This window comes from Talpa occidentalis, unplaced genomic scaffold (assembly GCF_014898055.3).
Source record: "Talpa occidentalis isolate TD23 unplaced genomic scaffold, MPIMG_talOcc4v2.1 talOcc4.7, whole genome shotgun sequence".
Classification (NCBI taxonomy): domain Eukaryota; kingdom Metazoa; phylum Chordata; class Mammalia; order Eulipotyphla; family Talpidae; genus Talpa; species Talpa occidentalis.
In genome coordinates this window covers 55,019,647-55,032,345 of record NW_023605083.1, presented here as the reverse complement: position 1 = coordinate 55,032,345, position 12,699 = coordinate 55,019,647, and the positions used below count along the sequence as shown (strand labels likewise).

Here is a 12,699-nt window from a genome sequence, read left to right as displayed (position 1 = left end):
ATGCTTTACACAAAAGTAAATTCCAAATGGATTTACAAATTATATACAAGCCTGCAACAATAAAATACATTGAAGAAAATAGTGGTGCTATGTTCCATGATATCAACAATAATATAAAGATATTTTGGTGACTTAACCCTTATGGTAAGGGAATTAAAACCAAAAATAAACAATTGGGATAACCCTCAAATTAAAAAGCTTCTAAGCAGCAAAGGAAAATACAAGATGATTAAGTAGAGAATTAGAGAAAGTATTTATACAATATATAAATGATAAGGAATTAACATGCAAGATATATAAAAAAGCTCACACATTTCTACAATAAAAAAATAACCCCATTGGGCCTCCCTGGTGGCGCAGCAGTTGGGCGCTGGGTTGCGAGGCTGCCTGCGGCCTCCGCGATGCCGGTTCGATCCCTGGCTGCTCCCCGGCCACCAGAGGAGGGTCCCGCATGGCGCGCAGACCTCTCCTGCCGCCCGCTGCTCCCCTCAGCAGTGTACTTCGGTCCTTCTGCCTGCTCTGCTCCCTGCTCTGGCTCTGGTGAATTCTCTCACCCTCCTGTGCTTCTGACTGTACCCAGTGCATGTATAAACAAAAACAAACAAACAAATAAATAAATAAAGCATGCCTCTATAAAAAAAAAAATAAAAATAACCCCATTAACAAATGGACAGCAACTATAAACAATTCACCAAAGAAGATATCCAGAAGGCCAAAAGACATAAGAAAAAGTGTTCATCATCACTTCTAATAAGAGAAAGGCAGATTAAAACTACAATGAGATATTCACACCTGTGAGAATGGCAAATATTAAAAAGACCTCCAACAACAAGTGCTTGAGAGGATACAGAGAAAAAAGGAACCCTATTACATTATTGGTGGGAATACGAACTGGTGTAAATATTATAGAAAACAATCTGGACTTACGTTAAAAAAATAAAAATGGAAATACCATACAACCTGGCAATCCCACTTTTGGGCATATATCCACAGAATCTGAACACATCAACAAAAACCCATATGTTCCACCATATTCTCAACAACATTATTCACACTATCTAGAAGAGAGAAGCAGCCTAAATCTCCTTTGACAGATGACTGCATCAAGAAGATGTGGTACATACACACTATACAGTGTAATACTGCCATGAGAAAGGTTGAAATGCAGCCATTTTCAACAACATGGAGGGAATTTGAGTGAATTAAGTAAAACAAAGTAATTCAGAACAATAAAAACAAATACTGGACACTCACACAGCAGCACATATAGCTCACATTTGATAGCATAAAACACTTTTAAAAACTACTTGATATCAATAAACATCCTGAGGGCTCTGAGGTTAAGGAGGGTGGGGAGAGAAAAGGACAAGAGGACACAGGGATGGTGGTGGGGAAAAAACATTTATAGCAGAAATTTCAGGACAGAATGTAAGCATTTTCTCTACACTACTATAAAGGAGACAGGTAGGTATATAAGAGACAGGTAGATGAGAGATTTATATGTACAAACAATGACTTCGTCAGTGACAATTTGCTTTGGCAGGTGTATCACAGGGACCCATACTTAAAAATACCCTCATTTGCATGCAAATAAAAAATAAGAAAAAAATGGTATTTAAGATTTCTGTGCTTGGGAGGAGGAGCAGGCAAAAGAGAAAGCTTTAATGCTGCACCAAGGATCATTCTAAGAGCCTAAGCCAGAAAAAAAGTAAATAAATGGCAAAAATCAAAAATAAACCTTTAAGACCAAAAGGAAATACATAAAGCCATAATATTTAAAAATTTTAATTTCTAGTAAATTTAGACTTAAGTTTTCTAGTAAACAACTCAAGTAGAGAAAGAAACTTTATCAGTTATGCCACACAACACTTCTAAGATTAAAAAAAAAAAAATCAATTGCTTTGAAGTACTACTATGCATTAAACCAGCAATTATTTTCAGGATTCCTTATAAAGTTATTCACATAATATAATCAACTATTATCAATGACATCTTTGAAAAAAACATAAAGGCAATTCATAGGATTGTCTCTTGGACTATCACTTCATAAAAGTTGATGGCATGACTCCCAAAACATATTTTTTTTATGTTGTTATTTAAATTTCAAAAACTGAGCATGGAGATAGAGCTAACAACCCTGGTGAAAACCAAAATGCCTAAGAAAGAATCAAGTCTATATTACCTGGAGTTGAGGGAGAAGTACTCTGCAGACAAAGACGACATTTACCTTAAAAAAAACTTTAAAAATTTATGCTCATTATATAGACAAATAGGCACCTGAAACCTGTACTCTATATGCATAGTCACACAGTTTTTATCCTGAAAACTTTCATGGTATGTATGTCCAGGCATACTCAGGGCCCAAGAATTCAACATACTGGAATAGGAAGTGAACCCCTGAGATTTATATGTCATCTGCAGTATCTATACAAGGAGCTTAGCTTTATTTAATTAATCACCATGATCAAGAGTAAGACAGAATAATACATTACCACCAACAGTCATGGATCTGGTTAAAGAAGGCTGTAACAAAGTTTGTTCATCATTAAATTGCTTCTTAAGTTCTTCTACAGATTCCAAATGGAGTTGGAGAAATTCTGCTGTTGCTGCTGATGCTTCTGCCTTAACAGGATCTATCATTCTCTTCAGAAGTCCTAAGTCATCCTTTCGGACTTTCAAACAAAGCTTCTCCATTTCTCGGATATTGGAGCGGAGTTGCTATAAAAGAAAAAAAAAAAACATTAAAGCCACCATCTTTTAGATATAAAATACCTTTATTTTTAGAGGTAATTTGTGATTATGGTTGTGAATGGAAATGATTACAGGATTTCTACAATAGAAGGCATGCATAATACTTTTTCTATTTTTCAAATCTCTGATCAAGTCTAGTTTTTTAGAACTGACATGCTCTACTTTGAACTTATTTAGCATTTTTACCTTCATTTGATTATGATAAAGTAATGCTCTTCATAATAAATCAAACAATGCAGAAACATATCAAGAAAAATTTAATTATTCCCCCACTCACCAAACCCCTTACTTCTCTTAACCCAATATGTCTACACATTTCTCACTGGGCATACAAACATTAATATATATGTTTCTTTCTCTTTACAAAAACATTGCATTATGTATAATAATCTATAACTTGTCATTGCACACACTAGCTTTACAATACCATCATGGATCTCCCTCCTAGTGAATAGCTACATCGTATTTCATGGTATGGATATAGCATAATTTATTCAATCACTCCTCTAGTGATCAAGTCATTTATGTTGTTTCCGGTTTTCAGTTATTACAAACTATGAAACATGTCCTTGACTATATAAATATATATGTATTATACTACATATAATTATATTTTGTAGGAATGATTCCCAAGAGTGAGAGTACTCAAAGGATAATGTGCATTTTTATATCAATAACTACTGGGCCTCCCTAGTGGCGCAATGGGTTGAGCACAGCACTGTGAAGCTATCCACAGCCTCTGCAGCACAAGTTCAATCTCCTGCTGGACAGGGAGCTACCCACATGACGCAGCAGACCTCTCCTGTTTTGCCTGCTGCTCCCCTCGGCAGTGTATTTCAGTCAATCTGCCTGTTCTCTTCCCTTCTCTGTCTCTGGTGAATCCTCTCACCCCCCTGCACCTCTGGCCTGTACCCCAGTTCTTGTATACATAAATAAATCTAAAAAAACTATTATCTGGTTTTTCCCCACAAGGCTGTGTACCAATGTACTCTACCACCAAAGTATAAGTATCCATTTCCCACACACTGTCAGTAGTACATGTTATTTCACTGTAGTTTTACTTTGCACTTCTCTCCAGTGAACTTACTGAATTTTTGTCAAATGATTTTTCCTGTCTTTTAAGATCATTTAGCAAAATCATAAAATTTCCTATAATGAATTATGAGGTTTCATGGTATAGAATCATCTTTATATTTCTGAGATAAGTTCTTTCTGGTCAATAAAAATTTAAGTATGCTGTTAGATTCATTTTGCTAATATTTTATATGGAATTTTAAAACATATGTGTGTGTACACATACATGCATATGTGAACAGTGTGTGTGTCTATACTATCTTTAATAGGTTTATACTCATTTTAACAGGTTTGTGGTGCTAGATTCATAAAATGAACTGGGGAGTTTTCCAATTTTTTTAATGGTTTATACTTTGAAAGACATAGAAACCAACTATTCTTTGATGATAAAACAAATCTGCAAGAATGATATAAGTATGGCACTTTAAAAAGTTATAGAGCTTCAAAGAAAAAGAAAAATACCGGATGGTCTCACTCATTACAGGAATCTAGAAAACCTAAATAAGGAACCAGGAATAGGTTGTCTATTTCTTACCTGAGTAGTAGTGGTTCCATGAGTACATACAGCATAATTTATTTAGGTGTATATTATGTCTTATTCATTCTATAATGTCACATTTTACAAAACAAATCATTTAAATAATATCTTTACAAAAGAATATTATATTGAGTGGACAATTAGCCTACAGATAGAAATAAGTTTGAAAGAATCTGGATAGGGGAAAAATTGACTAGCAGTCTCACTATGGAAGAATACTGGCTACCACTTTGCTGGATAAGCATAATAATTCACTCATTTCACCAGGTTTCAAAGTTTACGGGACCAGAGACTATGTATAATCTTTGCACCATTATATACTAAAGGCCATATTTGGCCCCTGATACACAGTTTGAGTCAATAATGTTATGTGAATGAATGCTTTCTTAATATTTTCCACCAAGTGGCAACAGTGATCTCCAACCAAAAAAAAAAAAAAAAAAAAAAAAAAAAAAACCCAGCCAGACTTCTTCCCTGGAAAGCATAAGTCGCTAGCATATAAACTATTTCATATGTCATTAGATGGAAGAAATAATGAAAAAACTCATTTTTGGAAATAATTCTGACATACAAGCATAATATAGTGAAGTAGAAATCAAACTCATGAGAGAAAGCAATCTTGCCATCGTGGGAGTTCATAATAATTATAAAAAGGAATACTGGAAATAGTGACACATTATGGAAGTGATTCAAGTTTAGAGAAAATAGTTGTATGATGTAGCAGAAATTATATTGTGATAAGATCATTTTTAAGAGTTTCTAAAAAGTGAAACTCTGACGCTATAAAAACAAGTAAATCTGATAAGAAAGAAAAGAAAGTGGCATCTTAAGAATCCAATATGGTTGTATAAGAAGTGCTATGATAAGCTCTGCATTTTAAGACTTCTTTTAAATAAAGGGGAGGGGGGTGATAAAAAGAAAGCCATGTGAACAACCAATATGAAAGAGTGGTGTGAAACAAGGAGAAACATGTAAGTAAAGAAAGCCCAGAATGAGCGGAGGCTGGTGAAAAATGTTAAGAACAATAAAAAGGATTTAAAAAATATATGAAGAGCAAGAAGAGCAAGAAAGAAGGTTTGGACCTACTGCTTAGGGCAGATGGTATAATGTTAACAGATGATGCAGAAAAAGTAGAATTTGCTTAACTTCTATTTTATTTTTGATTCTTTATTAAGGAAAAAATACTCAAAATTGAAAGGGGCATAAGAAACATGCTTAAAGAAAATCTGAAATATACTAGAAGGATCTAGACAATCTTCATGAAGGAGGTGAGATTTATCTGAAAATTAATAATGGGAACTATAAGACACTAAATAGAAAGAAAAGACTGGGGGAAAATAGGTGGAATAAAAGGATAGAAGCTTACTAAATAATACATTTCATCAATTTTAGGATAAAATATCTTTCCACATTTTAACATCTCTGAAATTTGAACATTTCGTGAAATATATAGTTTAAAAGACATTGTGCCACTTCGTTGAAGCCACTTTTTCTTTCTTAAAGGCATAAAATAATGGTGAGTCTTATAGCTGATGGTTCTATAGATTTAATCTTCTCCCTGTGATTTTTCAGTATCTGTCAATCAGATTTAGGATGTTGATTTATCAGTTCATGAATATTTCAAGGCTGAATTTAAGTTTATATTCCTCTCAAGCTCATAATAATCTAAAACAATTAACCTTTTAATAGCATATTCATTTTAGGAAACTACTATCTTCTCTTCCATTCTATAACTGGTCTTGCTTATTCTTAATCTTTTCTCCTAAATTTGCTCTATCTGTGATTCTCCTCGCTTCCTCATCCTGTCTTTTCTATTGTTTCTCCCTTTTAAGCTGTCATTTTTAAGGAAAAAAATTAAAAAATAGCGCAAGTGTTCTAGGTTCTGTCAAGTAAAATCATGAAAGTCACATTTTATTTTACGTTCCATGGCAGATTTTATTTTCGTAAATTTATGCTACCTATGGAACTGGGACAGGACAGTATCTTTCCAAATGTGGTCTGAACTGGACTGAATCAGAATCTCAAATAAGAGCCCCCAAAATTTGTGTTCTCAATGGCTTCCGCATCACCACTGTTGTGCAGACCTGGCTGATCAGGTTTCAGTAAGTTAATGTTCTTCAGTGAATTACAGAAGTAGCAACAATTTCCAAGTCTTTTACTTAGTTTCAAAATTTGACCACAAACTCCTCCTTAATACTCATGTTTTCTTTCTACTTGCAATTAAAAACTTTAAAAAGCTTAAAAACAGAGTTAACAGCAAGTGCTCCCTTTAAAAACAGAGCACTGGATAGAGTACTAAGGAGGAAGTACTGCACAGAGAACCCTGGAGATGTACAGGAGTCACCCCTGAGTACTCAGCAAAGAACTGATCAGAACAACTAATCAGAACAAGAGGAAACCACCCAAGGCTGGAGTAAAAAACACCCAAAAAGATTAGCATGAACAAGTGCCAATCATTCATTTAAAGCTGGAAAGCAACAGTTCCCACCAGCTAGACTAGAAAAACTAATTCACAGGGCACTGGGTAGAGCACTCGGAAAGGTTTTGCCTCAGTAGTGGGGAAATAATCAGTCCTAGACTTTAGCACTACGCCAGTCAAGTTTAATAAATCACAAAAGAAAGAGTTAAGAGGATCAAACTGTTACTGAGTAATTAAATTCCTTCCAGAACAAAGTTCAACAAGATTTATGGGAACATAAAATATCCATCACTCAGTCAGGCAAAGGCCACCCAATCAAAGATTACTAGATCTACAAAGAAACAGGAAAACACAACTCAGAATGAGGAGAATAATCAATTATAATTGATCCATAGTTGACAAAGATATTAGAATTAACAGAAAGGATATCAAAACAATTACAGTTGCATTCCATATGCTCTAAAAGTTAAAAAAATATGGAAGATAAATTTAAAAAGGCCATAAATCAAAATCCTAGACATAAAAAAAAATAAACTGAATGGATTAAGAGAGATTAGACATTGTTGCTGCTATGACTAGTGACTATAAAGCTACAGAACTAGAAACTTGCCAAATGAAACAGAAAAAAGTAAATTTCCTTTTCCAGATTTGGGACATATTCTCTTATTTCTTTAAATGTTCTCTGTTCCTTATTGTTTCTCTTCCCCTTTTGGGATAACCATTATTTTTATATTACCCTTCCTTACGGTGTCAGTTCACAAAGTGTTTCTTCATTTTCATTTACTTTGATTCTCATTTTCTTCTTTCATTTTGCTTCTTTGTAAATTTGTATCTTCACATTCACTGATTTGCTCTTCTTCCACTTGGCTTGTTCTACTTCTGTTGCTTTCTATAGCATTTTTTCATTTCTCCAATCTTTTTTTTTTTTTCATCCTGAAATTCCTTCGTTTCCTTCTTTATCATTTTCGATCTTCTGTTCATTGATTGTATTTATGAATCTTCTTGTATATCTTTTATCCACTTTTCTGCATCTACTCTGAGTTCTTTGAGTTCTTCAAATTTCTTTATGATGGCATCTTTGAATTCTGTATCTGATAGAAGGAATAGATCTTCCAATTCTTTGTGTTTGGGTTTTGGAGATATGTTCTCCATATGTGGTGTTACAGTCCCCTTTTCACTTTTGCTGCCATTTGTTGTGTTATTCCATCTCCCACCCCTTTTTTTTTCAGGATTTTACTGCTGTGGGTCCTGCCTCTGTTAACCATATCTCCACTCCTCCCACACTGGGCCAGGACACTGAACAGAGGGCAGCTAGGGATTGCTGCCATTGTGCAGGGCCCTGTGTGGCCTGGATTTGAGTGTGCACTGGTTCCCAAGGTGCTGGTGACTGACCAGGGGGTGGTAGAGGTAACTTCCTGAGGGTGGATGGGGGCCACTGTTAAAGGTTGAGTCCCTGTGCAGCCCAGTGGGACCTGCCTCTGCTCTTGATGTGCTGGTGGGTGAGCGGGGGGTGACAGATTCTTATTAAAGGGTAGCTGGGCCACCACTGAAGGGTGGTCTCTGTGCAGCCCACACTTGGGCCTGCATTTGCTCTGAGGCTCTGGTAGCAGAGCCAGGGATTGAAGAACTTCTGAAAGTGATCTTTTAAAGCCATATCAAGTCATCACCTGTTCAGAATCTATCCAAAATTCAAGTTACCACATCCTGAAAGGGTTAGACCCGCCTCTGATTTCATCTCCTTTATCCTCTTCCTCATACCAGCTAAACTTATCTCCTTACTACCCCTTGATTATACCAAGCATCCTCTCACCTCAGAGTCTTCACACTTGATTTTCCCTCTGCCTTGAAAATTTTCTCATGACTAATGCCTTTAATTCAAGTTTCTACTTAAATGTCATCAGAAGCCTTCCACAACCACCTATATACAATAACATCACCTTCTTTGATTCTCTGTTCCCTTTAACCTGCTTTACTTTTACTACATGACACTTATACCCATCTAAATATTGTATGTTTACTTTAAAAAGTTATCTATGTCTTTCCACTCACCATTTTCAGAATATAAGTTGGATGAGAACAAGAATTTTCTTCTGTCTTGCTCACAGCTATATTCCCTTGTCAACAATAGTATCCAAAACATAATAAATGTTCAAATGTTTCAGCTCTTCTAATAATCAGGTCAGAAAGGCAGATTTTCTGCCAAGTTTTGAAATATTGTAGGACTATACACCAAATAAATGGGTCTATAACCAATGTATTAAGTCTAAAAAAAGAAAGCATACTAACTTAGTAATTAACAAGCTTTGCAGTATTCAAGTAGTTAACGGAAAACTATGGTCAAACTTTCAGTAAAATTAAGTGACAAAATTCTTTAGTTTTGTAACTAAGTTTAATAACTAGTTATGGCTTTCCCCCCTTCCTACTGAAATATCCTGAAATTTCTTTCTAAAGATTAAAGATGTTTAAATATATAATTGTCTATACTGATAATTGTTAAAAGTAATTATTCTGAGTTAATTTAAATTCTGAAAAATAGTTAATTATGTATTTAATGATTAAAAGAGTGGCTATGCATATATTTGCCTTTGTTAAATATTGATTTAAGGATTCCTAATGTGTTTTATAACATGCAATTTTGAGAGTAGACTGTGTACAGCAGAAAACATTTGGTATCATAATAATCTGCTTTCTTTACAAACACAGAGCACAAGTCCACTGGTAAACATTTAAACAACTTAGAGTAAATATATTCTAGACATCATATAATTTATTACTATGGGCTCCAGGATCATAACTATTTAATTAAAATAAATCTGAATTATTCTTTTCTTGTATTACCTAACTACTACACTAAGGTATTGATAGTATTGTAATGACTTCACATGTATTTCAACTTCAAGAGGCAGCAAAAACTGAACTATCAAAAGGAGTACAAATAAAGGGAGAAAAAGGTTTCCATTTATTATTCAACATATATCTAATGAGCACCAACTACATAGTTATTAAATGCAGTACTCCAATTTCTATTCACCTGTTAATTAAAGGTATTTCAGATTAAAAAGAAAACATTAAGAGACAATGTTGTAATTCATTCTTTTAAAGGATTTTCACTAAGTGCCTGCCAAGAGCATTGACATTATGCTAAATAAACTGGATTCATGCAGTACCACTTATTAAGACCTTGCCCTTATGCCAGATAGCAGGCATTATATCATTTATTAGTCTCTACAGAATATTTGACTATTAATAATACACTGACATCTATTAGCTTTTTTAGTAAAGTTTTAAGCTATTAAATAATTTGATAGTTTTCATGAATTCATGCCTAGGTAAATTCCTTCAAAACAGAAATTGTGATATATTTTTCAGAACCTTCTATTATTAGCTTACTGCATTACTGTATCTTAAATATTCGGGAAGGAGGTAGGAAGACTGAGCTTTTGTAAATACATATTTTCTACTTTTGTATGAAAAACCAACCAAAATGGGGAAAAGTGATATGATTAATTATAGTGTATTTTAAATTAAACCTATGGAATGTCAACAATTTTTAGCTTGATGTACCAGTTAAAAGTGGGAATATAAAATCAAACATTACTAATTCCTCTTACTTAATGAATGTCTATTATATGACAGGGGCTATGTAGGAACTTTTTACACAAGATCAACAATCCTTCCAAGCAAACTGCAATACAGTAGAATGAGATTTTACTTGCAGAAATAAGTCACAAATGTATAAAATAGTATTGTGAATTCTTTCACAGAGAGAGCTTTTTGCAGAAAGACCTTATCCAAAGGTCTTTTTATCCAAAGATAAATTTGAACACAAGCTTGTTTATAACAACTTTTTTTTCCCAATAACCTATGAGCAAGATTGAAAGAAGTCACAAAGAATCAAAACAAGAAATCAAAAGAACGTGTGATATTATAAGAACTATTATTACCATAAAAAGACATTTCACATGACAGTTGTGTTCCTCCAACACAAGCATTCTGAGAGAGCCAGTGCAAGCTAGATGGCGTTTTCTCACCTATCCTTAGAAGTCAAGCAGCATTACTGCTGGCTTAGCCGAGATTTAATGGGAGAAGAAAACGACTCTACTTGATAGGGGTGAAAACATCCACATTAAGTAACAATCCAAAGAGATTTAGAGTAAATATTAGAAATAACAATATGAAGCTAACTGGTCATAAGACCTACATATGAAAATAAACTATACTTGCATATATACCACCAAAAGTCAGAAAACATAATTTAAAAGATAACATTTAACACCTCCCCCAAACACACACGCATGGTTGCACACATGTGCAAACCAACACACACACAGTATTTAGTAGATTAATGAAATAGATGAACAAAATAAATGAAGGTTGTATTTCAGCCATCTGTTGCTATATAACACATTCCTCTAAAACTTAAGAGCCTAAAACCACTATTTGATTTTGTAGATCAAAAATTTAGGAAGGCTTAGTTGGGTAGTTTTCACTTAGTCTCCCATATGGTTGAGTCAGATGTCAGCTGAGGCCACAACCATCTGAAGGCTTGGATGCACTGGATGTCCAGGATGTCTCACTCCTATGGCTGGCACTTAATGCTGGCAGTTGTTAGAGCTCAGCTGTGGCTGGGGCAATCTATCGCATGCGAGTCTCAGGCTACTTGGACATTTCACATGACAGCTGTGTTCCCCCAACACAAGCATTCTCAGAGATCAGTGCAAGCTAGATGGCCTTTTCTTACCTATCCTTAGAAGTCAAGCAGCATTACTGCTGGCTTAGCCCAGATTTAATGGGAGAAGAAAACGACTCCACTTGATAGGGGTGAAAACATCCACATTAAGTAACAAAGCAGCATTATTTTATAGCGCTAGTGTTGGTGTGGTTTCTTAAAAAGTTCACTGATAGAGTATAAGTCAATATATCATTTCTAGAGGAAATTTTAATAAAAGGAGTCAAAACTTTAAAAATATACATGACATTAGAGTCAGTAATTTTTGCTGAAAATGTATCCTTAAGGAAATAGCTAGTAGGGTATTTATCTTTGCAAAATTTTCTTAAAGCTGTTATTTCTCATATTGAGCTACTAAAAACAATACAATAGCCTTACCTGAACTGTACGTCCTGCATTGATATGCTCTTCGTGTAACTTGTCCCAGATTCTGCATCTTTGATACTGCATAAACAAGACGGGAAAAGATTTTTTTGAAGGGTTTTTAAATCACTAGGGTGATTATTTCTAGTTATTTCAGAAATACCCACTCACCTAACAAAATTTAAATAGCCTTAGTAGTGGCAAGTAACAATCCAAAGACCACATAAGTGGAAAGTTTTCAAAAACATTACATATGAAATTCTGACACATACAAAATGGCCATCCTACCCAAAGCCTATAGATGGCCTATAGAAAGAAGCATGGAGATTCCTCAAAAGACTAAAAATGGCTCTGCAATATGACCCAGCAGTTTATATATATATATATGTATATATATATATATTTATATGTGTGTGTGTGTGTGTATATACATACACACACAGATAAATACATATACATACACATATATGTGTACACATACAAGCCACTGTATAAGTGTGTGTATATATATACACACACACACACATATATATACATATATATGGCATTTCACATGACGGCTGTGTTCCCTCAACACAAGCATCCCCAGAGAACCGTGGAAGCCAGATGGTCTTTTCTCACCAATCCTTAGGAGCAAATACCTTCCCATTAGCACTCTTAAAGATCATCAACTAGCAAGGAAAGTTTATCATGCTATAGTTTAACACAAAACAAGGAAGGAAAGAGGAAAGGGAGGGAAGAACAAGACAGTAAGAGAGGAGAGGAAAGTATAGAGATAAGAAAGCAGAAGAAAACTTAAAAAATAATAATACCACCACCACTGAG

At 34.5% G+C, this 12,699-nt stretch overlaps 1 protein-coding gene across 3 annotated transcripts in view; it reads right to left on the bottom strand.

The window, feature by feature from the left end:
• STX17 (syntaxin 17) overlaps nucleotides 1-12,699 on the bottom strand; it is a 38,486-nt gene that overhangs the window by 18,432 nt on the left and 7,355 nt on the right. For all 3 annotated transcript variants that reach the window (XM_037491827.2, XM_037491828.2, XM_037491829.2), the window contains exons 3-4: nucleotides 11,890-11,955; nucleotides 2,493-2,718 (exon numbers count right to left, since the gene is read on the bottom strand). In XM_037491827.2, the coding sequence (XP_037347724.1) occupies nucleotides 2,493-2,718; nucleotides 11,890-11,955 (292 nt within the window). The remainder of the gene's footprint in view (nucleotides 1-2,492; nucleotides 2,719-11,889; nucleotides 11,956-12,699) is intronic.